Genomic DNA, 25,133 nt, shown 5'->3' on the forward strand with positions numbered 1-25,133 from the left:
TAAAGTAAGGAATTCTTATCGCAATATCACCAACACAATTATGTACAAGTACTCAATTTTCTCCACATGATCACCCTTTAAAATGTTCCATTGTTTACAAAATAGGGTACCATAGCGTCGGCCCCAATGGATATTTCCTGAGTTCAGCTACTTTATCTCCCATTAATAGATGTCAAAAAATTCACAAAAAATTAATTTCAGATTAATATGAAATAATTAATGTTTAATAATTTTTCCAATATATGTAAGTGTGCCATAGAATGGGGGCTGGTTTAATGATTTGAGAATCTGAATCTCGAATCTTCAGAAAAACCCCAAAAACAAAACAAGGTTTTGTTTTCTGAAGTAATTTATGGCAACAAAGACCCTTTCCCATTCAAAAACATTCCTAACGATAACGTACGGGGCCAAATGGTGCCAGAGAAATGTGAAATGTTTTTTTTTTTTGAGATTTTTACTTTTGGCAATTAATTGCCTAATTAATTATCATACAAATTTATGCAAAACAAATGGAAATTACAATTCAGTCTTGTTTTCAGAAAGCTTAAATCTTCTACTGCATGCATATCAAAGGTTTGTTTTGAAAAGTTGGCTTTCATATGTGTGCTTTTTGGAGCCAAATGACTAGGCGAAAAATAAAATTGGGCAAATTCAAACTCTATTCTCCCTTCAGATGATACTCATTCCCAATATCCCAATACTAAACTTTATCATAATGCAACCGGTTGGCCCGGCATATTGTTTTGTTTTTTTTCTATTATCTATTAAAGCCATTCCACATTCCAAACGATTTTTGACGTCAGTTATTGATCGAGTTTTGGCTGGAAATTGGCAAACAACTGAGACTACTGATCATCATTTGGTGGTCATTTGCATATCAGAAATCCCCAGAATTTTAATGAATCTTCTTGGCCAAAACAAAAGTAGTAGCTCCCATCAGCTGTAGAAATGAAACAGAGGTATTGTTTTGAAAAAAAAAAAAAAAACATAAAAGCAAACAAATTCGAAATAATCTGTGAATAACAACAAACCAAATAGAATTATTAGGGGAGCGAGGGTTAGGAAAAGGGGGGACCGGTGACGTACCGACGCCAGGGCTAATTAATATTTGATATAAAAATAAAAGTTAGCGTTAATACGGACTTTTCGTGCAGTCATCGTGATTATTCGCAAGTGTTAGTTGGTTATTGGGTTCTTAGGGAATCGGGATGTCTTGCAAAAGGACATTGGCAAATGAGGTCGAAGGACCAAAAATATTGCAAAACTCCTATTACAGTGAAAATATGTGAAGATATTAAATTACCCTCTCTAGTGATTCGATTGAGAGGATTAGTGCCGTTTACTCTCTTAAACTCTGTTCAATTTCAATATGACATCATTGATACAATTTGAGTAACCATTATTCATAAACTCTGGTGCTTAATACACCCCCTCCAGGGAATCCACTCGTCTAATGTGACCTCATCATGCATTTAATTGATGTGTGCTAGTGTCATAGTTAATTTAATCCAAATAAACATGAGAAATGATACAACAAGTGCTATTTAATTTAAAAGTATAACAAAAACAACAACGTTCTAACAAATATTTGTTGACGATGACCGCGACCGCGACTGCTACTCGTTAACGAACAAAGTGAACAACCACTTGTACACACGTTACCCATCAAAAGTGTACTGCCCTGAATTGTGTTTGTATATCCGGTAGTTATGGTTTCATTTGCATATACGGAAATTATACATTGTACTCAGCAAAAATTCTTTCATATGGAAGCTTTGGAATTTTAGTATGTGGCACAGTGCAAGCTGATAGCAAATCAAAAGGTAAATACAATGATACACCGGAAAAAAGTGCAATATTTCGTGCACTACTTCGTGGAAATATTTTTTTTTTTTAATTTTTCAAACTATCTACACTTAAAAAATCATCAAACGATTTTGAGCTTCTCATAAGGATTTTGGTATTGATTCTGAGTCAATAGTGCAGCTTCTTTAAAATGAAAACATTTTCTAGATAGCTTTAACTTCAGGTTCCAAATTTATTTTCTCTTTGCGACATATTAACAAAGCCAATCATGTAGAAATAAGTTTTAGTTAAAAAATCCAATTACAGATACTTAAAAGCAAAAAATGTTTTCTTCATTAAAAAAAAGTAACCAAAGATTCGATATCCTCAAAATAATTCTTAGCCTATATTTGAAGCTATTTTATCTTTAATCCAAAGCTAATTTCAATATTATTTCTTTAAATCTAAAATCAAATAAATCACAACATTAAACAAAATTCTTCCCCTAAATTTAAAGAAAACATTTTTCACGCATTTTATTATTAAAATTTCTTTTAAATAAATTTATGCCTACACTGAAAAAAAGCATGTCCGGTTCCAAAGATTTTGTCTTTACTTTAACAATTTTGGTATTGATTCCGAGCCAAACAAGCGGAGAATACAAGTAAGGATACTTTTAAGATACAATTCTCTTTTAAATTTGGGTTTTGTGTACTTGCTTCTAGGAAGCAAATTTTTATTTTTCGTTTTTATACTCTACACCATAGGATGGGGGTATATTAACTTTGTCATTCCGTTTGTAACACATCGAAATATTGCTCTAAGACCCCACAAAGTATATATATTGTGGGTCGTGGTGAAATTCAGAGTCGATCTGAGCATGTCCGTCCGTCTGTTGAAATCACGCTAACTTCCGAACGAAACAAGCTATCGACTTGAAACTTGGCACAAGTAGTTGTTATTGATGTAGGTCGGATGGTATTGCAAATGGGCCATATCGGTCCACTTTTACGTATAGCCCCCATATAAACGGACCCCCAAAATTTGGCTTGCGGGGTCTCTAAGAGAAGCAAATTTCATCCGATCCGGCTGAAATTTGGTACATGGTGTCAGCATATGATCTCCAACAACCATGCAAAAATTGGTCTACATCGGTCTATAATTATATAGAGCCCCCATATAAACCGATCCCCCGATTTGGCTTGCGGAGCCTCTAAGAGAACAAATTTCATCCGATCCGTCTGAAATTTGGTACATGGTGTAAGTATATGGTCTCTAACAACTATGCAAAAATTGGTCCACATCGGTCAATAATTATATATAGCCCCCATATAAACCGATCCCCCGATTTGCCTTGCGGAGCCTCTAAGAGAAGCAAATTTCATCCGATCTGGCTGAAATTTGGTACATGGTGTAAGTATATGGTCTCTAACAATCGTCCACATCGGTCCATAATTATATATAGCCCCCATATAAACCGATCACCAGATTTGACCTCCGGAGCCTCTTGGAAGACCAAAATTCATCTGATTCAGTTGAAATTTGGTACGTGATGTTAGTATATGTTATCCAACAACCATGCAGGAATTGGTTCATATCAGCCCATAAATATATATAGCCTCATATAAACCGATCCCCAGAGTTGACCTCAGGTGCCTTTTGGAAAAGCAAAATTCATCCGATCTGGTTAAAATTTGGTACGTGGTGGTAGTATATGATATTTAACAGCCATGCCAAAAGTGGTCCATATCAGTCCATAATCATATATAGCCCCCATATAAACCGATCCCTAGATTTGGTTTTGGAGCCTCTTGGAGGAGCAAATTTCATCCGAGTTGAAATTTGGTACATTGTGCTAGTATATGGCCGTTAACAACCTAACTTATCGTCCTTATCGGTCTATAGTTATATATAGCCCTCAGATAAATCGATCCCCAATCACAAAAAATTGGTCCATATCAAGTTCGTAATTGTATATAGCCCCCATATTGCAATTCTAGCTCTCTACCACTTATGGACTAACTCACAATTTAGAAAACGATGTTAAGAAGTTTTAAGATACCACAACCCAAGTAATTCGATTGTGGATGACAGTCTTTCGTAGAAGTTTCTACGCAATCCATGGTGGAGGGAACATAAGATTCGGCCTGGCCGAACTTACGGCCGTATATACTTGTTTCAGCTTTTTTCTTCATATGCCATCAAAATCCTTTAAAAACGAGTTAACGACAACTTTATTTTCCAAATTCAGACTCGACTTCCAGTAGAATTTATGCTATGTTTCAAGTAAAAAACGTCTTTAAAATAAAGTGGTGAAAACCATGTTCTATTTTTGTCAAGTTGACCTTACCCCAAACAATTTTTCTTTCATGTTATGATACCCATTTTTAAGTGAAATCACCTAATTATAAGGACAATACGACTTCATTGAAAAGTTTATCGACTTTTGGACAAAGAAAAAACCTTTATTTTAGAGAAATGTGTCTTCTTTACTAAGCAAAATTTGCATTCGTATTTAAGTGTAATATTGTCTAAATTGCATTCCCACAAAATAGTTCAAAATTTCCTAAAATGTTTAAATTTTACCAAAAATGCGTCGTACTTCGTATGGACCTCCAATTTTCCTTAAAAATAAAAAAAATCTTTAACAAGTGAAAAAAAAAAATTAATTATGTCTAGCAAATTTTCTTGAACTGGTTAAAAAATCTTTACTTATTTTTCCCATGAATATATTTAATTAGGTGTTTTAATAAAATCAAAATGTCGACTTTTTCGATTTTTCAAAATTCGACTTGTTGCTTTTTGCAAAAGTCGATTTTTCGACATTTTCCAAATTTGATAGAGTGGATTTTTTGACTTTTTAATTTTTTGAAAATGTCGACTTTCAACATTTGCGATTAATAAAAAGTCGACTTTTTCCCCTTTTTCAATTGAAATTCGTCTTTTTCGTTTAAGTTTGATTAGTCTATTTTGACCAATATCGAAATAGAAAGCCGATTTGAGTAGATTTCCAAAAAATAAAAAATTATTTGCTCGGTTTTTAAAATTATAAAAATTAGACTTTTTGCAAAACATTTATAGTATAGCTTTTAAGTTGAAACTAAAAATTACAATTAGCCGAAAAGTTTAAGATTTTAGGGATACAAAAGCAGAAAATCGACTTCGACTTTTTATCATCTTCAATTTTTGTGATATTTTTTTAAATCGAATCAAATCCACGAAATTTTGAAACTCGCATACCTCTGTTTAAGTCGTATGGCTTTGAAATAAGGACACTTTTACTTTTGTAGGTAAATATATCGAACGAGAATGAAATTTTTATCATAACTTTAATTTGTTTTTTGAGCCTAGATTTAAAGCTTGATAGCTCCATCAAAAATGTCTTCATTTTAAAAATGCCGCAAGTTTGGATAAAAATGAAGAATGAAATACTTAAAGGAATTCAAAATCTTCGGATCAAAGTAGACTTTTTTTCTTTTTTTTTTAATCGCACTTCAAACTATTAAAAATTCGAAAAGCTTGAAAAAGTCGAAAGGTCAAAAAGTCGTTTTTTTATTACAATTTATACTCGATTTTCGCCTTTGGATTGGATCCAAAAATTGTGTCCTTCGATCCTTATGCACCCAGAGAAGGTATATGATCACCTCAAACATGTTTCAAGAGCACCATGTAACTTTTTCACAGCGACCATGTAAACAAAAATATTCTTTTCTCGTCAAGTATAACATGCTTTCCGAAATCAGATACATAATTTCCGAGAAAAGAACATGGTTTCGACAAGCATGATACCTGTTTTCCGTGAAAAAGTAACATTTTGCTCTTGGAACATGGTTGGGGTGATCATATTCCTTCTCTGCGTGTGGATTGTGGTATTGATACTGAGTGACAGATGCGGCTTCTTTAAAATAAATACATTTTTACCGACCTATAAATTTAGGATCAATAAAATTAGAATTAGGATAGAGATTTCATTTATGGAATTTTCATTCTCTTTTCGCGGTATATTAATTAAGCTATTCGCCTACAAACCAATGCCAGTTTAAAAATCCAAATTATAACGGATACTTCAAAATAAACAATTATATACGGTCGTAAGTTCGGCCAGGCCGAAGCTTATGTACCCTCCACCATGGATTGCGTAGAAACTTCTACTGAAGACTGTCATCCACAATCGAATTACTTGGGTTGCTGTATCACTTGCCGATGGCAAGGTATCTTAAAACTTCCTAACACCGTCTTCTAAATTGCAAGGTAGTCCATATGTGGTATATATTAAACTAAAAAAGACCGATTAAATACGTATATAATTAAGTTTGACAAAATTTTCTATAGAAATACAATTTTGATAAAAGTTTCTATAGAAATAAAATTTTGACAAAATAAAATTTTGAAGTAAAATTAGGACAAAATTTTCTATAGAAATAAAATTTTGACAAAATTGTCTATAGAAATAAAATTTTGACAAAATTTTCAATATAATTAAAATTTTGACAAAATTTTCTATAGAAATAAAATTTTGCTAAAATTTTCTATACAAATAAAATTTGACAAATTTTCTATAAAAATAAAATTTTGACAAAATTTTCTATAGAAATAAAATTTGGTAGATTATTTTTGGCTCGAGTGGCAACCATGATTATGAACCGATATGGACCAATATTTGTGTGATTGGGGATCGGCTATATATAACTATAGACCTATATGGACCAATTTTGGCATGGTTATTAGCGGCCACATTCTAACACCACGTCGCAAATTTCAACCGGATCGGATGAATTTTGCTTCTCCAAGAGGCTCCGGAGGTCAAATCTGTGGATTGATTTATATGGGGCCTATATATAATTATGGACCGATATGGTCCAATCCTTGCGTGTTTGTTAGAGACCACATACTAACACCACGTTCCAAATTTCAACCGGATCGGATGAATTTTGCTCCTCCAAGAGGCTCCGGAGGACAAATCTGGGGATTGGTTTATATGGGGGCTATATATAATTATGGACCGATATGGACCAATTCGTGCATGGTTGTTAGAAACCATATAGTAACACCAGCAAATTTCAAACGGATCGGATAAATTTTGCTCCTGCAAGAGGCTCCGGAGGTCAAATCTGGGGATCGGTTTATATGGGGGCTATATATAATTATGGACCGATATGGACCAATTTTTTCATGGTTGTTAGAGACCATATAGTAACACCACCAAATTTCAAACGGATCGGATAAATTTTGCTCCTGCAAGAGGCTCCGGAGGTCAAATCTGGGGATCGGTTTATATGGGGGCTATATATAATTATGGACCGATATGGACCAATTTTTTCATGGTTGTTAGAGACCATATACTAACACCACGTACCAAATTTCAACCAGATCAGATGAATTTTGCTCCTCTAAGAGGCTCCGGAGGACAAATCTGGGGATCGGTTTATATGGGGGCTATATATAATTATGGACCTATATGGACCAATTCGTGCATGGTTGTTAGAGACCATATAGTAACACCACGTACCAAATTTCAACCGGATCGGATGAATTTTGCTCCTGCAAGAGGCTCCGGAGGTCAAATCTGGGGATTGATTTATATGGGGCCTATATATAATTATGGACCGATATGGACCAATCCTTGCATGTTTGTTAGAGACCACATACTAACACCACGTACCAAATTTCAACCGGATCAGATGAATTTTGCTCCTGTAAGAGGCTCCGGAGGACAAATCTGGGGATCGGTTTATATGGGGGCTATATATAAGTATGGACCTATATGGACCAATTCGTGCATGGTTGTTAGAGACCATATAGTAACACCACGTACCAAATTTCAACCGGATCGGATGAATTTTGCTCCTCCAAGAGGCTCCGGTAGACAAATCGGGGGATCGGTTTATATGGGGGCTATATATAATTATGGACCGATGTGGACCAATTTTTGCATGGTTGTTAAAGGCCATATACTTACACCATGTATCAAATTTCAGCCACATGGGATGAAATATGCTACACTTATAGGCTCCGCAAGCCAAATCTGGGGGTCCGTTTATATGGGGGCTATACGTAAAGGTGGACCGATATGGCCCATTTGCAATACCATCCTACTTACATCAATAACAACTACTTGTGCCAAGATTCAAGTCGATAGCTTGTTTCGTTCGGAAGTTAGCGTGACGGACATGCTTAGATCGACTCAGAATTTCACCACGACCCAGAATATATATACTTTATGGGGTCTTAGAGCAATATTTCGATGTGTTACAAGCGGAATGACAAAGTTAATATACCCCCCATCCTATGGTGGAGGGTATAAAAATTGTTTCTTAATTCCAAAAAAAAAACTTAAACCAAAGATGGAAATGTTAAACAAATCTTAGCCTATTTTTGATACGTCAATAAATAATCTCTAATTTTTCAAAATTGTATATTCGACGTTGGCATTATTAAGATGTCCATCAAGTACTTTATAGCCAATCAAAGAAATGATTGCAATTTCCGTTGATTTATATTTACAAAAAACATCCTAGAAATGATTTTTGCTATACCAGAAGGCGATGACTGGCATTTCCATACAGATGCAGCAGAGATAAATTAACTTTTTAATGTAATAAAAACAAATTGTTTAAATAACAATTGCCAAATAATTTAAATGAGCGATAACTCGCATCGCTCATTTTTTCATTACTTTGGATCATTATAGATGTGTTTTATTCCAGGAAATCATATTCAAATCTTATAGCTAATACACATTAGGCTCAAAATGTACTAAAAAAAACGATTTGAAATCCTTTTTATACCCTAAACCACATAGTGGTCAGGGTATAATAAGTTTGATCGGCCAAAAAATGTGCCTACCAGAAATATTGATTTTAGACCCCATAAAATATATACCGATCGACTCAGAATCACCTCCTGAGTCGATCTAGCGCTTGGTGTCCGTCCGTCCTTCCGTCCGTGCGTCTGTCCATGTATTTGTTGTTCACAGGATTCCGGTCGCAATTATTAACCGATTTTGATGAAATTTGGTACAGGGAGTTTTTTTGGGAACAAGGACGAACGCTATTGAACTTGGAAGAAGTCGGATCAAATTTAGATATAGCTCCCATATATATGTTACGCCCGATTTTGACAAATGCGTTTGTTTTCAAACGGATCGTCACCAAATTTGGCAAAAGGTAATCTTTTTCATCGTTCTTTAAGTCTGCAAAATTTCATCTAAATCGGTTCAGATTTAGATATAGCTCCCATATATATGTATCGCCCGATTTTCCCAAATTTGTCCGTAAAAACCTTATTTATTAAGCGATCTTACTAAAACTTGGCTTACTCTAATCTTTTATGGTACTGACAATATGTTCCAAAAATAATCGAAATCGGTTCAGATTTAGATATAGCTCCCATATATATGTATCGCCCGATTTTGCCAAATTTGGTCGTAAAACCCTTATTTATCAACCGATCGTAAAGTTGGCTAAATGTAATCTTCTATAGCACTAACTGTATGTGCAAAATTTCATCGAAATCGGTTCAAATTTAGATATAGCTCCCATACATATTTATCGCCCGATTTTGAAAAATTTGCCCCTAATAACCTTATTTTTGACCATAGGGGCCTCATTTATTAACTGATCGTACTCAAATTTGACACAATGTGACCTTCTGTGGTATCAATCATACCTGAAAAATATTATACTAATTGGTTCAGATTTAGATATAGGTCCCATATATATGCATCGCTCGATTTTGTCATATTTGGCCATAATACTCTTATTTATTAACCTATGTTATTCAAATTTCAAATTTTGATGTACTAGCTGATCGTATTTAGACTTTCATGTAGCTCTTACATAAATCTATTGCCCTATTTGCAGAAATTTGGATTTATTACCCACAACTAATTGACCGATTTCCTCTTTTTTAATAATGGACTCAAGATTAGAGGCATACTAACTCTTTTCGTTCAAAATAAACCATAGCTCGTAATATTAGACATTTCTGCTCAGATTGTGACAAGACACCCATAAACATGTACCCCCCTTTATGTTCTCCAAAACCTATACCAATGATACCCCACAAATGCTTATGTTTACTAATTCAGTAGGGGTGGTTTAGGGTATGATATAGTCGGCCCCGCCCGACTTTCTACTTTACTCACTTGTTTTATATGGCAAATGACAATTGAAATCTAGTTAAAGTGGATTTTGGAAGTGTAATGTGAATGTGGTATTACTAACAAAAAAAAAATAAAATTTGGATTACAATTTCCAGGGAAATTATGACAAAAAATTGACATAGAAACTTATTTCAAAGTTTAAATGTTTTCTTTAACATGAAAATAAAAACATAAAACTTTGATAGGCTTTTATCAAAAAAAAATTAAATTTGCTTTGAACCCCGTATTTATTCAATTTTAATGAAATTTCGTACGATGAGCCACAAAGAAACCAGAACCAAGCACAATTTGGTCCATAATTTTCATTATTGTTTTACTTTTAGTCCCATAAACAATTCAACTGTTTAATTAATTTTATTAGTAAATAAATTTGCTATTCTCTGGTATGTACACTGGATGATTAATGATGAATAAATCTGCAAAATAATGTACATTTTTCTATTATTTAGTTTATTTGCTCGAGAAGAATATACACAGAAAAAAATATTTTTTCACTTAAACATTTAATTGAATTTTAAAGAATATTTATTAAAACAAATTATTCATACAGGAACAAAAATTTATACAAACGAAATTCCTCTTTCTTGCACTGAAAGAAATATTGACCTAATATGGAAAATTATGCATCTTAAATTTTAGGACCCAAAATTTACGCAATGCTAAGGACAAAATTCTTTAAAGCCATGAAATTTCAATTAAAAGAACGTTTATAATCCTAGCTTCAAAAAAATTTTTTTCATTAAATTTATGACACAAATCTTGAAATTTTGCGTCTCTCTGCTGAAGTTGTAGATCTTTTAAGTAAGGCAAATTTTCCTTAAAATAAAGAGAAACATTTTTAATTTAAAGAAATCGTATTTAACTCAACTGACATATTGAATTTTTAAATTTAAAATAAAAACGCTTCAAATATAGGCTAAAATAAAAACGCTTCAAATATAGGCTAACCACCATGCTAACCATTGCACCACGGAGCCACCGTGGTGCAATGGTTAGCATGCCCGCCTTGCATACACAAGGTCGTGGGTTCGATTCGTGCTTCGACCGAACACCAAAAAGTTTTTCAGCGGTGGATTATCCCACCTCAGTAATGCTGGTGACATTTCTGAGGGTTTCAAAGCTTCTCTAAGTGATTTCACTGCAATGTGGAATGCCGTTCGGACTCGGCTATAAGAAGGAGGTCCCTTGTCATTCAGCTTAACATGGAATCGGGCAGCACTCAGTGATAAGAGAGAAGTTCACCAATGTGCTATCACAATGGACTGAATAGTCTAAGTGAGCCTGATACGTCGGGCTGCCACCTAACCTAACCTAACCTAGGCTAAGACTTATTTTAAGGATTTGCATCTTTGGTTTAAAGTTTTTTTTAGCATTAAGAAAACTGTTTTTACTTTGAAGTACCTGGCATAATTTGGATTTTGAAATTGGAATTTGTTTGTACATAAATACCTTTATTAATATATCGCAAAAAGAAAATAAAATCTCGATGAATGAGGTCTGTATCCAATTTTAATTTTATTGATCCTAGATTTAAAGCCAGGGAGGTACGTACAAATGTCTTTATTTTAAAGAAGCCGCATCTTTGGCTCGGAATCAATACCAAAATCCTTAAGGGAAAGTCAAAATCTTTGGATCCAAGTAAACTTTTTTTTGAGTGTATAAACTATTTTCTTGTAGAGCAGATAAACTTGAATTTATGATAAATGATTCAACGATTCTCTGTAATCTATTTTATTTGTTTTTAAAGAAAATTTTTTAGCGTAAAAAAAAACTTTGCTTGTCTGAAATTTCGTTTCTCAGAAAAAAAAACTCTTCTTTCAGTGTATGAATTTATAAGGATTTTAATATTGTTATTATCATTTCCTTGGAGTTTTCAATTGTAAATGAATCAACTAATTTCGTGATTGAAGATTAACAAATATTTGTATTTCTGACTATATTTCCTTAAAGTCTATACACTGGAAGAACAGTTTTCTTTTCTGAGAAGGGAAATTTTAGACAATAAAAGTTTTCTTTTGACGCTAAAAATTTTTCCTTAAAACCAAATAAAAATATTTAGAAGCTTATCATAAACTCGGATTTATTTGCTCTAAAAGAAAATACTTTATTAGAAAGTGGAATTTCTTTTGTCTATAATTTCTTTCCGGAGGAAAGTATTTTTTCTTTCGTTGTATAAACCATGCACGTATTGGTTTATTTCATAGGCAAATTTATAATGTCAGCTTACTACTCTTGAATTGACCCTCAAAAACTGTATAATCAGTATATAATTTGTGAGATATTTAAATAAATTTCTTGTCGAATTCATTTTTGCAAAACAGAAGCTTCTTCTTCGATTGCTAATATTCTTGTATACGCAGAAAATTCCTAATTATTATAGAGATATAAAAAAAACTGAAAACATTATGAATGACCAAGGTCAACATCTATTGGGTGGTATGTCGAAAACTGAAAATTAGGTGCCAACGTTTGTTATGTGCAAAAATTTCTTTCACCTCTTCGAATTTTTTATGACTTAATCATATGTTTGAAGGTCACATTATTGGACAATATTTTAATAGAGAACATATAGGATAATATTCACATTTCTTCTAGCAACATAAATATAGAACGTTTCTCTATACTCAGTGGACTGGAACAAAATTTAGATAGACAAAAAGAATATATATTTTATAAAAAAATGTACGTTTTTTGAATGTTGTGGAATTCCAAACTCTTATTATTGGATCGAATATAATACATATGAAATTACTATAAAATATTGTAATAATTATTAAAAATATATATCATATTACTGGTCGTAAAATTAAGGAATAAAATTAAATTTTATTATACTTAAACATTCAGAATAGTTTAAGTTAGTATAGTTTATTTTATTTCAATATTGTTTAATTCAATCTGATTACTATTATTTAACTCCTTTAAATCCCACTTGAACCTAGAGCACTGAATTTCAGTGGGATTTAAACTTTACTTTATTTATTTGTGATTGAATCAGAAAAAATGTTTGTATGTGTAACATTTTTTCTGATTCAATCACAAAATTTATTGATCCAATTATTTGTATACACTCCACCATACACACAAAAAAAATCACGAAAATTTTTCCAATTAAAATTTTAATTGAGTTTTAAAAAATATTCAATTGAAAATTTAATTGATTCAATAAATTTTTTAATTGAAACAAAAATCAATCACAAAAATAATAGTATCAATTAATTTTTTAATTGGATCAATTAACTTTTTAATTGACCTTCAATTAATTTTTTAATTGATATTATTATTTCTGTGATTGAAGACATTTCAATTAAAAATTAATTGGATCAATTAATTTCGTGATTGAATCAGAAAAAATTTTTTTTGTGTGTAGGATGGGGGGTATATTAACATTGCCATTCCGTTTGTAACACATCGAAATATTGCTCTAAGATCCCATAAAGTTTATATATATTCTGTGTTGTGATGAAATTCTGAGTCGAACTAAGCATGTCCGTCCGTCCGTCTGTTGAAATCACGCTAACTTCCGAACGAAACAAGCTATCGACTTGAAACTTGGCACAAGTAGTTGTTATTGATACAGGTCGGATGGTATTGCAAATGGGTCATATCGGACCACTTTTACGTATAGCCCCCATATAAACCGACGCTCAGATTTGGCTTGCGGAGTCTCTAGGAGGAGCAAAATTCATCCGATCAGGTTGGAATTTGGTTCGTGGTGAAATTTGGTACATTGCGCTAACAACCATGCCAAAATTGGTCAATATCGGTCTATAGTTATATAGCCGATCCCCAAAAATACTCTACCAAAATTTTACTTCTATAGAAAATTTTGTCAAAATTTTATTTCTATAGAAAATTTTGTTAAAATTTTATTTCTATAGAAAATGTTATCAAACTGAATTATATACACTCATAGAAAAAGTCTGCTAAAAACAGCAGTCGATGTCTGCTGTTATATTTTTGTACTTCAGGGCCCAACGAACAGCAAATTATAAAATTTTTACATTATAAATTTTCCCCAAAGCATAATTAAGAATCAAAAGTAGTTTTTGGTATATTTTTGCGCTGTAATATACTCACAAGGTCCTAAATGCGATCGGCAAACATTTTGTTTGCTGTTATGCCTTAATTTGATAAATATTCAGATTTTTGGGCAAATACTATAGATATTCATAAAATATTTTTATTATGTTAGGATAGCTCCTAAGTTGACATTAATATTTGTTTCAGCCAATCTAAAACATGTTTTAGTCTAATCGAGCTTAAAAAATAGCAGACAATGTTTGCTATTTCAGCAAACAGTAACTGCTGTCCCTTTTTCAGCAGACTTTCTGCTGTTTTAGCAGACTTTTCTGCTGTCCCTACTAACAAATTTCTTTGGGTGTACGTATTTAATCGGCCTTTTTATACCCTTCACCACTACTGTGGTACAGGGTATAATAAGTTTGTGCATTTGTATGTAACACCAAGAAGGAGTAATCATAGACCAACCTTTTAGTATACGGATCGGCTTAGAATTAAATTCTGAGTCGATTTAGCGATGTCCGTCTGTCTGTCCGTCTGTTGATGTATTTTTGTGTGCAAAGTACAGCTCGCAGTTTTAGTACGATTGTCCTAAAATTTGGTATAGGGTCCTGTTTCGGCTCAAAGACGATCCCTATTGATCGGTTCAGATTTAGATATAGCTGCCATATATATTTTTCACCGATTTGGTCATAATTAGCGTGTATATCAACAGATCTTCCTCAAATTCCGTACATCCGAATATTTTATGAGTCTCGAAAAACTTGTAAAATATCAGCCAAATCGGTTCAGATTTGGATATAGCTCCCATATATAGCTTTCGCCCGATTTACACTCATTTGCCCACAGAGGCCAACTTTTTGCTCCGATTTAGTTGAAATTTTGCATAGGGAGTAGAATTAGCATTGTAACTATGCGTGCCAAATTTGGTTGAAATCGGTTCAGATTTGGATATATCTCCCATATATAGCTGTCGCCCGATTTACACTCATATGACCACAGAGGCCAATTTTTAACTCCGATTTAGTTGAAATTTTGCACAGGAAGTAGAATTAGCATTGTAGCTATGCGTGCCAAATTTGGTTGAAATCGGTTCAGATTTGGATATATCTCCCATATATAGCTTTCGCCCGATTTACACTCATATGACCACAGAGGCCAATTTTTAACTCCGATTTAGTTGAAATTTTGCACAGGGAGTAGAATTAGCATTATAGCCATGCGTGCCAAATTTGGTTGAAATCGGTTCAGATTTAGATATAGCTCCCATATATATGTTTTTCTGATTTCGACAAAAATGTTCAAAATACCAACATTTTCTTTGTTAAATCGCCACTGCGTAGTCGAAAAGTTGCAAAAATTACTCTAATGACTAAATAGCACCCAACACATTTGACGGATGTGATATGGTTTCGAAAATTTAGATCTACAAAGTGGTGCAGGGTATAATGTAGTCGGCCCCGCCCGACTTTAGACTTTCCTTAGGTTAGGTTAGGTTATGTGGCAGCCCGATGTATCAAGCTCACTTAGACTATTCAGTCCATTGTGATACCACAGTGGTGAACTTCTCTCTTATCACTGAGTGCTGCCCGATTCCATGTTAAGCTCAATGACAAGGGACCTCCTTTTTATAGCCGAGTCCGAACGGCGTTCCACATTCCAGTGAAACCACTTAGAGAAGCTTTGAAACCCTCAGAAATGTACCCAGCATTACTGAGGTGGGATAATCCACCGCTGAAATACTTTTTGGTGTTCGGTCGTAGCAGGAATCGAACCCACGACCTTGTGTATGCAAGGCGGGCATGCTAACCATTGCACCACGGTGGCTTTCCTTACTTGTTTAGTTTAATATATACCATGTATGGACTATGTGGTATTTACGGTGTTAGGAAGTTTTAAGATACCTCGCCATCTGCTTCGGCCTGGCCGAACTTACGGCCGTATACACTTGTTTTATTTTGTGCCGTATTGAAAATCGATCGACGGCACCACACGACAAACGAATTATCTATTGGAGGTACTATCTCTTATTGTCATCTACACTCAAATATTGTTATAGCCATCAATGCACAAATAACGCGGGGCAATGTAGGGCACACACAAGCAGATTCAATGGAACTTCATTTAAAGAAAACAAGTAGTTTGTTGTATTTGCAAATGACAGATCCTGCCTTTTTTACAAATAATAGAGCTAATACAGCTTTTGGGTAGAACACAAACGCATATATTGTAATTTTACATAAACAAAAAATACAATACTTTCCACCGTAATGAATTTTTAGACAAACGATATTCTACTTTCTAAAATGTATTTTCTTTAAAAACAAATTCGAATTTATGATAAGCTATGAAACGTTTATTTCTAATGTATTTTATTTCGCAAAATTTGTAAAAAATGTGTTTATATCTTCAATTTAATTTAATTTAATTTAATTTAATTTAATTTAATTTATAACCAAATGTTTTAACAGCATTAGTACTAAATTAAGACAAACAGAATCTACATAAATTTGTCTCATTGTCCGCGTTAATGAGCCCACAATTAATGATGGTATAAAATTGTGCTTATGATTTGTGACAATGTTTTGAAATTCGAGAATTCGTACGCAAAGTAACGCTCATTTACGTATATCTCGCTGTCAAGTTTTTGGATTTCCTTTCAGTTTTATAAACTTGTTTTTGCTTTTTTTTCTTGTAATGGTAATTGTTGTAAGCATTTAAATCTGATATTAAAAATGAAATTTACGACAGGATATCCAAAAATATCTTCATTTACATATGTATGTGTGTAAGAACTTAACAAGTCGAATTCAGGGACATTTATGAAAATCCATCTCAATATGATTGTGAATTATTGCACAAGTCATGGTATTAACATCTTCCATGATACACATACTTACGTTGTAAGGTTGTGGCTGTATGCTGTTTCACATACATACTTCGGCTAACTAGTCCATTACCTGGAAATATTTTCTATCCAGAATTTATCTAAGAAGTTACGCCCCAGAAAAAAAAGACAATGAAATTTTGTATAGCCGATTTAACTTTATTTTAGTTCATGGAAATTAGCTGAGTTTTTAGTTCAATTTTGTTAAATGTGAGAATATTTTTTTATTTAAATTATTTTTGCTTACTTTAATGGCGTAAACTAAAAATGAGATAAAAAGTTGTATAATAATGATGTTCACAATTTTACTAAATATGAAAATAGTTCATATTTATTTTCCCAAAATGGGAGAAGCTTGATGACACTGAGTTCATAAGTTTCTCAAATGAGTAAAATTTACTTAAATTGTGTCTGAACTTCATAGAGGGCTAAAGACATTTTAACAATTTTTAATTCCAATTTTTTTCCAAAATATAAAATTTTCTTTAATTTAACAAAAAAATTATTAACTTATTTGTATCATATTCACAGTTGGTAGAATTCTACTAAAAATGGTAGATTTTTAATTTTTTGATAGATTGGTAGAATTCTTGACGTTTTGGTAGATTTTGCAAAATATTCCTCTTCAACTAAGATGTACTTAATTTTTTGTCAAAATTTTCTATAGAAGTAAAATTTTGATAAAATTTTCTATAGGTTGAATAAATTTCCTATAGAAATAAAATCTTGACAAAATTTCCTATAGAAATAAAATTTTGACAAACTTTTCTATAGAAATAAAATTTTGCCAAAATTTTCTATAGAAAAGAAAATTTTACAACATTTTCTATAGAAATGAAATTTTGACAAAATCTTCAATAGAAATGAAATTTTGACAACATTTTCTATAGAAATGAAATTTTGACAAAATCTTCAATAGAAATAAATTTTGACTATAGAAATAAATTTTGACTATAGAAATAAAATTTTGAGAACATTTTCCATAGAACTAAAATTTTGACTAAATTTTCTATAGAAATTAAATGTTGACAAATTTTTCTATAGAATATCTATTCTATAGAAATAAAATTATGAGAAAAATTTCTATAGAAATAAAATTTTGGCAAAATTTTCTGTAAAAATAAAATTTTGAGAAAATTTTTTAGAAATAAAATTTTGACAAAATTTTCTATAAAAATTAAATTTTGAGAACATTTTATATAGAAATAAACTTTTGACAAAATTTTCTATAGAAAAGAAAATATGACAACATTTTCCATAGAAATGAAATTTTGACCAAATCTTCAATAAAAATGAAATTTTGACAAAATTTTCTATAGAAATGAAATTTGGCCAAAATTTTTATAGAATTGAAATTTTTACAAAATTTTCTATAAAAATTAAATTTTGAGAACATTTTCTATAGAACTAAAATTTTGACAAATTTTTCTATAGAAATTAAATGTTGACAAATTTTTCTATAGAAATAAAATGTTGACAAATTTTTCTACAGAAATAAAATTTTGGCAAAATATTCTATAGAAATACAATTTTGGCAAAATTTTCTGTAAAAATAAAATTTTGAGAAAATTTTTTAGAATTAAAATTTTGACAAAATTTTCTATAAAAATTATATTTTGAGAACATTTTCTATAGAAATAAACTTTTGACAAAATTTTTATAGAAATAAAATTTTGACAAAATTTTCTATAGAAATAAAATTTTCACAAAATTTTCCATAGAAATAAAATGTTGACTTAAATGTGATCAAAGACTTCAAAATAAGATTTTTTTATTTTTTTTAGATTTTGTTGTTTTTTTTTTTCAAATTTTGGTAGAGTTTTTTGGTACGAGTGGTATTCGTGAACATGTTGAAGTTAGTAAAATATTTCAGTTAAAATTTTCTTCACATAGACACTGAAAAATATATTGATCTAATATGGAAAATTATGAAACCAATATTTTAGGACACAATACCAAGCACAAATTTCCTTAAAATAAAGAAATTTCAATAAAAAGAAAGTTCAAATTTTTCTTTGGAAGTGTTTTCCTTTAAATTTAGAACACAACATTTTGAAATTCGCATCCCTCCGTTAACGTCATGTACTCACACATGACATTAACGGAGGGAGGCCATTTTTTTAAATAAGTCAAAACATTCTAGCTTTAGCGCAATAATCTTTAACGCTGCTACAATGCTACAAAAAAATCACATATGTAAAGTTGTAACCCTTTTATTAAATAAATTTAAATGTGCCCCTTTTTATTTTTTTTGTTTGTAACTGTTACTGCAATTGTCTGTCGGTGAGACGGACATGTCATTTATGTTACAACTTTTGCACTCGGTGAAAGTTTTTCTTTTCTTCTTTGATGAATAAAATTTACACCTTTTAGGTGTAAATTTTATGGATGGAAGCCACAGCGGTGCAATGGTTAGCATGTCCGCCTTGTATATAAAGGGTCATGGTTTCAATCTCAGTTTCGACCAAACCCCAAAAAGATGGTTATTCCCTCTCAGTAATGCTGGTTAACATACATATCTGAGTTTTTCAAAGCTCCTCTATATGGTTTCTGGAACATCGTTCGGACTCAGGAGGTCCCATTGAGCTAAACATAGAGCACTCATTGATAAGAGAGAAGTTCGCCATTGTGTTTTCACATTGGACTAAATAGTCTATGTGAGCCTGAAATATAGGGCTGTCACTATACCTAACTTAGCCAATCAAAGCTTTCCATATATTTTTTTGAATTGATCTCTTTTATTACTCTTAATGTGATATGATTTGTTTTTAATAAATTTTGTTGTAGTTAAGAGTTTTTCTTCAAAGCATCGCTTTTGTACCCATTTTTCGTAATGAAATGTAAATGCCTCACTCGGATAATTACCCAAAAGTTTTAGAGATTTTCAGAGAGGTAATTAAACGTGTATTACTGTATTAGGCCAATATTTTTTTCGTGTATACTTAGATTTTGTTAACACTATATAGGTTACATAATCTTTATAATTAAGTTGTACATTTGTACTTTTGTTTTACCTTTTACGAATCTCTATAAAATTCAGTTTATGTTTTTTTTTTTTACGCAAAGGTTATAGCATATGGAAATCAAGCCGATTTAATTTGATTATTTTTCTTTTAATATTTCTGCCCGCCCATTATATTAAAAACCCATAACCATAATAACATGTTTTTAATAATTCAAGAAGAGATGTCTATATTTCCACATTTGTTATTATTTCAAGAAACAAATTTATGGCCTATAAACACGGCATATATACTATATATAGTATTTTCAATACGATGAGAATAATTTTAAACGAAAACGTATCGTTTTGAAGGTTATATGAGAGGAATGATGGCTTCTTGTAATTATGTCTTTTTTCCTTTCATTTTTTCTTTCTTTTTTAACATTTCTATATTGTGTTTATTTGCTTAAATTTGCCCTGTCTGCCCTTTCCCCTTACTTGTGTATAGTTGTCTTTTTTTCACTGTGTAAGACAATAATAATAATTTACGATCCGAATGTATTTCAATGGCACGGTGATGTTGAAAGTTCTTTGCGTGGAACCACTTGCCACAAACTCAAAACGAAAATTTTCACACAAAAAGAAAAAAACGAAAAAATAGAAAATGTTTGGCATTTTGCCGGAAAAAGATTCTAGGTGAATATCAAATAAAGGCGAAAATGTACAATATCATATATAGTTCGTACAAACATCGAAGCATGTATGTTCATATTATAGGAGGTAAGAGAGCTGGCTCTATTATGACGGAAGTTCACAGTTAGTATAGATATGTGTATTACTCATAATAAAAATAAAGAAATTGTGTAGAGGCTACATTATATGGTATCAATGAATAAGTGTATTTTGTTAGGAAGTATTTTCTTAAATTACACGCAAAAAAAAACAAAAATATTCTTTTAAACCAAACGAAATTGTAGAGAAAAAAATTATCGTTTACCATTTGCTTTTCGCTTGTAAGGAAGTTTGTTTGGAAGAAAAGTAGAGATCTTATGTGATAAACGTAAACTTAATTTAAGAAATCTAAACCAAAAATATTATTTTCGTTTTCTGGGTAGTAGCGTCCTTCTTCCATGTTTATTACATTCATAAAAATTGCAAAAAATATGTTGCAGATTTTGGGGATTTTTGGGGACGAAAGCGTCACATTTTGAGGACAAGATTTAGAAAAATTCTGGTAACTCTGGCCAGAAGCAAAATTCAGAGTTACAGTTTCATGTTGTCTATCCCCAAAAATAACAACCTCAAAAAAAAAAAAAAATCTCAAAATTCGGGCTTGGTACACCCCTAAAAATTTTTAGGAATGCAAATGGATATAAACTGGTTTCCCAAATTTTGTGAAAACATCCGGTAGTAATATACTTCAAAAATTTTATTAAATTAAAAAAAAAAAAACAGATTAAACCAAACAATTCAATGCATAAATGTCTTAAATTGACTGATAGACGATGGATATACACGGATGAAAAAGACTGTTTTTCATATGTTTGGCTATAAACATTATATGTTTGGAACACAAATTTTTAAACACAATATTTTTGAGTGCAAGCATATAATGTTCATAAACTAGCATAACATGTTTGGGACATATATGTTAATATGTTAGAACATATTATGTTTGGGACATAAAATGTTTGTAAATATAATATGCTTGGATGCAAACATATATTAATTTAGAAATAGCCTATAAACATATATGTGTTTAGTAGCTTGGAGCGCTATTTAACAGGGAGCGATATTGAATTAAGTTGGTGGTTGTTGCTTGTTATTACAAAATTAACATTTTATTTTTCCTTGGGCAATTGATCAGCTACTTCTTTGATACTTACAAACTGTGTGGTCCGCTGTTCGAATCCCCGTCCGGCAAAAGGTAAAATTAAAATAAAAAAAATCATACAATTGAATAATTTCTTCTACAATGTTTGTATTACAGAAAAAGGTGCTAAGAACTAAAAAATCTCGTGGAAGTGAGAAAGATGGGGAATATACAATTGGGCAGAAACAAAATTTTGAGCATTCAGGTCGAAAACCTATGTTGTTAGCACCTATATTACCTGTTTATTTTCATAACTCATTATGATTGTAAATATATAATAAAATAAATAAAATTTTGAGCACAATATTGTTTGGGAGAATTTTTTTTAAGCATATAATATTTTTGGGTGCAAAATGCTTCCAAACATATTATATGTTCACATAATAACATATTGTTTTTTGGAAGACAACATTATTGATTTTGGATGCAAAAATACAAAATATTTGGAACTTAGACTACCCAAACATATATTGTTTAGACCAATATGCTTTCAAACATGTTATATATTGGAAGAGATCAAACATATAAATGTTTGGGCAATACCCAAAAATATATATGCTTGAAGCAAAATATGTTTGGGAGAATATGTTACAGAAACGATTTTTTGTGAGCGTGTAGTAGCCGAATATAGCAGAATTAAAACTTATAAATCAACATAATTCCTTTTTTAAGGCATTATCAGAGAGAATAAAAATACAAGAGATGTATAGATGTCGCACAATGCCTGCAGCTTTGATATCACCGACGTTGCGGTCGAAGCGCTGTTTTGTCAAATTCTTTATAAAGGCATCGGCAGTTATAATTTCAAATTGTCTGCCACAAAAATTTAATAGAATGAAAAGATTTATATAAAAGAACATTTGCTATTATAAAGTAGGTTCTAAATCCTATTTTCCTTACGTTTCGCAAAGCCGGCAGAGAACTTAACTGGGTGACGCCGACGCAAACTGTATGATATTTGAGAGAAGCGCCGACAAAAAACTGCATGATATTAGAGAAATTTTCCTCACGACGCACTTTCGCTTCACAGTTTCGTTCTCTTTTCTTGTGTCTCTTTTCTTCAATGTGTTTTATTCGTATAAATGTTATACCTGGCATATGTTGATTTATAAATTTTTATTCAATTTAATAAACATCTAAGCAATATTATTACTTGACCACAATGATTCTTTTACAACTATTTTAAAATACACTTTTTCTAATAGTTTGTAGGGATTCTTATTGGCGTCGTTCAAAATTTATCTAAAAAGGAACCTTATAATTGCACTCATGTCGCATGTAGTAACTTGGCGTGGTACAACTTCTTAATAGTGACAGCACTTTTGCGACGAGTTTAGGATATCGTATATGACTGTTTTCGATGTGGTGGGAATTCTCAGAAAAGCCGTCAAATTCAAAAAATTTTGGCAAGGTTATAAAGTGGGAAAACAAAAATAAAATTCTGTAAAATGTATTCGCCAAAAGAGTCCAAAATGTCTAAATTCTTGCAAGAGTTGTTTCGAATTTGGTTGGGAATTGTTTTACTTTATAAGGTGTAAAATATTTTTTACTGGTAAAAAAAAACCCAAATTAATCTTAATAAATTTATATGGAAGAAAAATCCCCTACCTGGCAACACTGTGTTTATATCGCGTATATAAAAATTAGATTTTCAAGTAATCGCAGAGGTATATATATTAAAAATTCTTAAAAAGTGAACTTATTCAAAATTTTGAAAAGCCTAAATTTTTTCAAACTTTTTTCAAACAATTGATTTTTTGTTAAAATTTGAAATAGCCATGTCCACATATCCCTGCTTTGTACCATAAATTCAAAATTAGCTATAGATTGAATTGAAACACGCTTTACCCAACTAACAGCTTAGTTTCGAATTAAATAGAAATAATGAATTTTAAACAGAATTCTAACTTATTTTGCTACGAATATTCATTTCAAATTCGATCAATACGAAAACAATATCCAAAATCATAACCTTGGGTAGTTATTCATGTGTCACCAAATGGCCATGAAGAAGGAGGCCAATGAGAAACAAAAAGCTGTTGAAGTACGAAGGCAACAAATTGGTGTAAGTACCAAGAACTAAACCAACCAACAAACAAATGTAACCCACCAACGATTCCATTACCACCTCTCCCCAAGGCATGCCAAAAGGAAGGACGGAAGGAATCGTTTCATTGTGTAGTAACTATATTGGGTATCCGTGTGCCTTTGTCTGTTACAAATTAACCGCTTTAATTGAAATTGAAAATAGCATGATCAAATATTTTAAGAAAAATACTGTGAAATTTTCTACTTAACCCAACTAATTATGAGCCTAACTAAACGCAAATTTCTTCTTCTTAATAATTAAGCTTGCTTATCATAGGTTAGGCTCTGTGTCCTTCAAAAGTTCCATAGCTTCGGATATTGTACAAATGCTGCTTTGAGCCCTCAATATTGTGATCTCTATTGTATTTGAATTATGTGTTATTTTCATATTTCTTTTATTTATGTGTGATTTTTGTTTTTATTCATGTACAATTTCAGATTGGCGTACCAGTTGTTTGGGTTTTGGGTGGTCCTGGCTGTGGCAAGGGTACCCAGTGTGCCAAAATCGTAGAAAAGTATGGTTTTGTTCATTTGTCCAGTGGAGATTTGCTACGTGATGAGGTGAGTGGGAGATCTTTGAAGGGTCTTGAGGACATGGCACTATGAATTGCCGATGTTGTAACGTGAATGCATTTTTTTATTTTTAAACCATTATAGGTGGCTTCTGGTTCTCCCAAGGGCCAAGAATTGGCTGCCATCATGAAGGAAGGAAAATTGGTGTCCAACGATGATGTTTTAGGTCTTTTGGAAAAGGCTATTCATGATAGAATGGACGGTGCCAAGGGTTTCCTCATTGATGGGTAAGTTGTGTTACGTTTTTATAAGTATATTTCCCGAGAAAGCGAAAGAGAGAATATTGGGCAAAATTCCATTGTCTCCCAAATAATATTTGTATCAATATTTATATGCAGTGTCAGATTACAATTTTCCATGTCAATCTTAAAATGGGTACACACAGCGAAGGAAAATGATCACCCCAAACATGTTTCAAGAGCCAAATATTATTTTTGGATATGGAACAATTTTGTTGCAAAACTTTTTTTTCTGGGCAAACATATACATGGTTGCCGAAATCGGATATATAATTTTCGAGAAAATAACATTTTTGTCACAAACATGTTACATGTTCCCCGTACAAAAATAACATTTTGCTTTATTTGAGGTGATCATATTCCTTCTCTGGGTGTTATAACAGCGAGTTTAGGATGCACACAAAACTCGAATTTATGACAAGCGATACAATGGATCTCTCAAATCTAATCAAAAAAAAAATTTTTTAGCGGTAAATAAAAACTTTGATTGTCTACAAATTAGTTCCTCTTTCAGCATAAAATGCTTAGTATTATTAAGCAATTAAGATTCAGTTTCA

The 25,133-nt window shown here is 31.8% G+C and overlaps 1 protein-coding gene across 2 annotated transcripts in view; it reads left to right on the top strand.

Annotated features, from left to right (window-relative positions):
• Positions 1 to 25,133, top strand: part of Ak1 (Adenylate kinase 1) — a 49,182-nt gene that overhangs the window by 17,715 nt on the left and 6,334 nt on the right. The window contains exons 2-4 of one of the 2 annotated variants that reach the window (XM_075305262.1): positions 23,658 to 23,741; positions 24,203 to 24,325; positions 24,422 to 24,564. In XM_075305262.1, coding sequence (XP_075161377.1) covers positions 23,658 to 23,741; positions 24,203 to 24,325; positions 24,422 to 24,564 — 350 coding nt within the window. The remainder of the gene's footprint in view (positions 1 to 23,657; positions 23,742 to 24,202; positions 24,326 to 24,421; positions 24,565 to 25,133) is intronic. The other variant, XM_075305264.1, reaches the window with a different exon arrangement.

Source organism: Haematobia irritans, chromosome 4 (genome assembly GCF_050003625.1).
Source record: "Haematobia irritans isolate KBUSLIRL chromosome 4, ASM5000362v1, whole genome shotgun sequence".
In the NCBI taxonomy this organism is placed as follows: Eukaryota; Metazoa; Arthropoda; class Insecta; order Diptera; family Muscidae; genus Haematobia; species Haematobia irritans.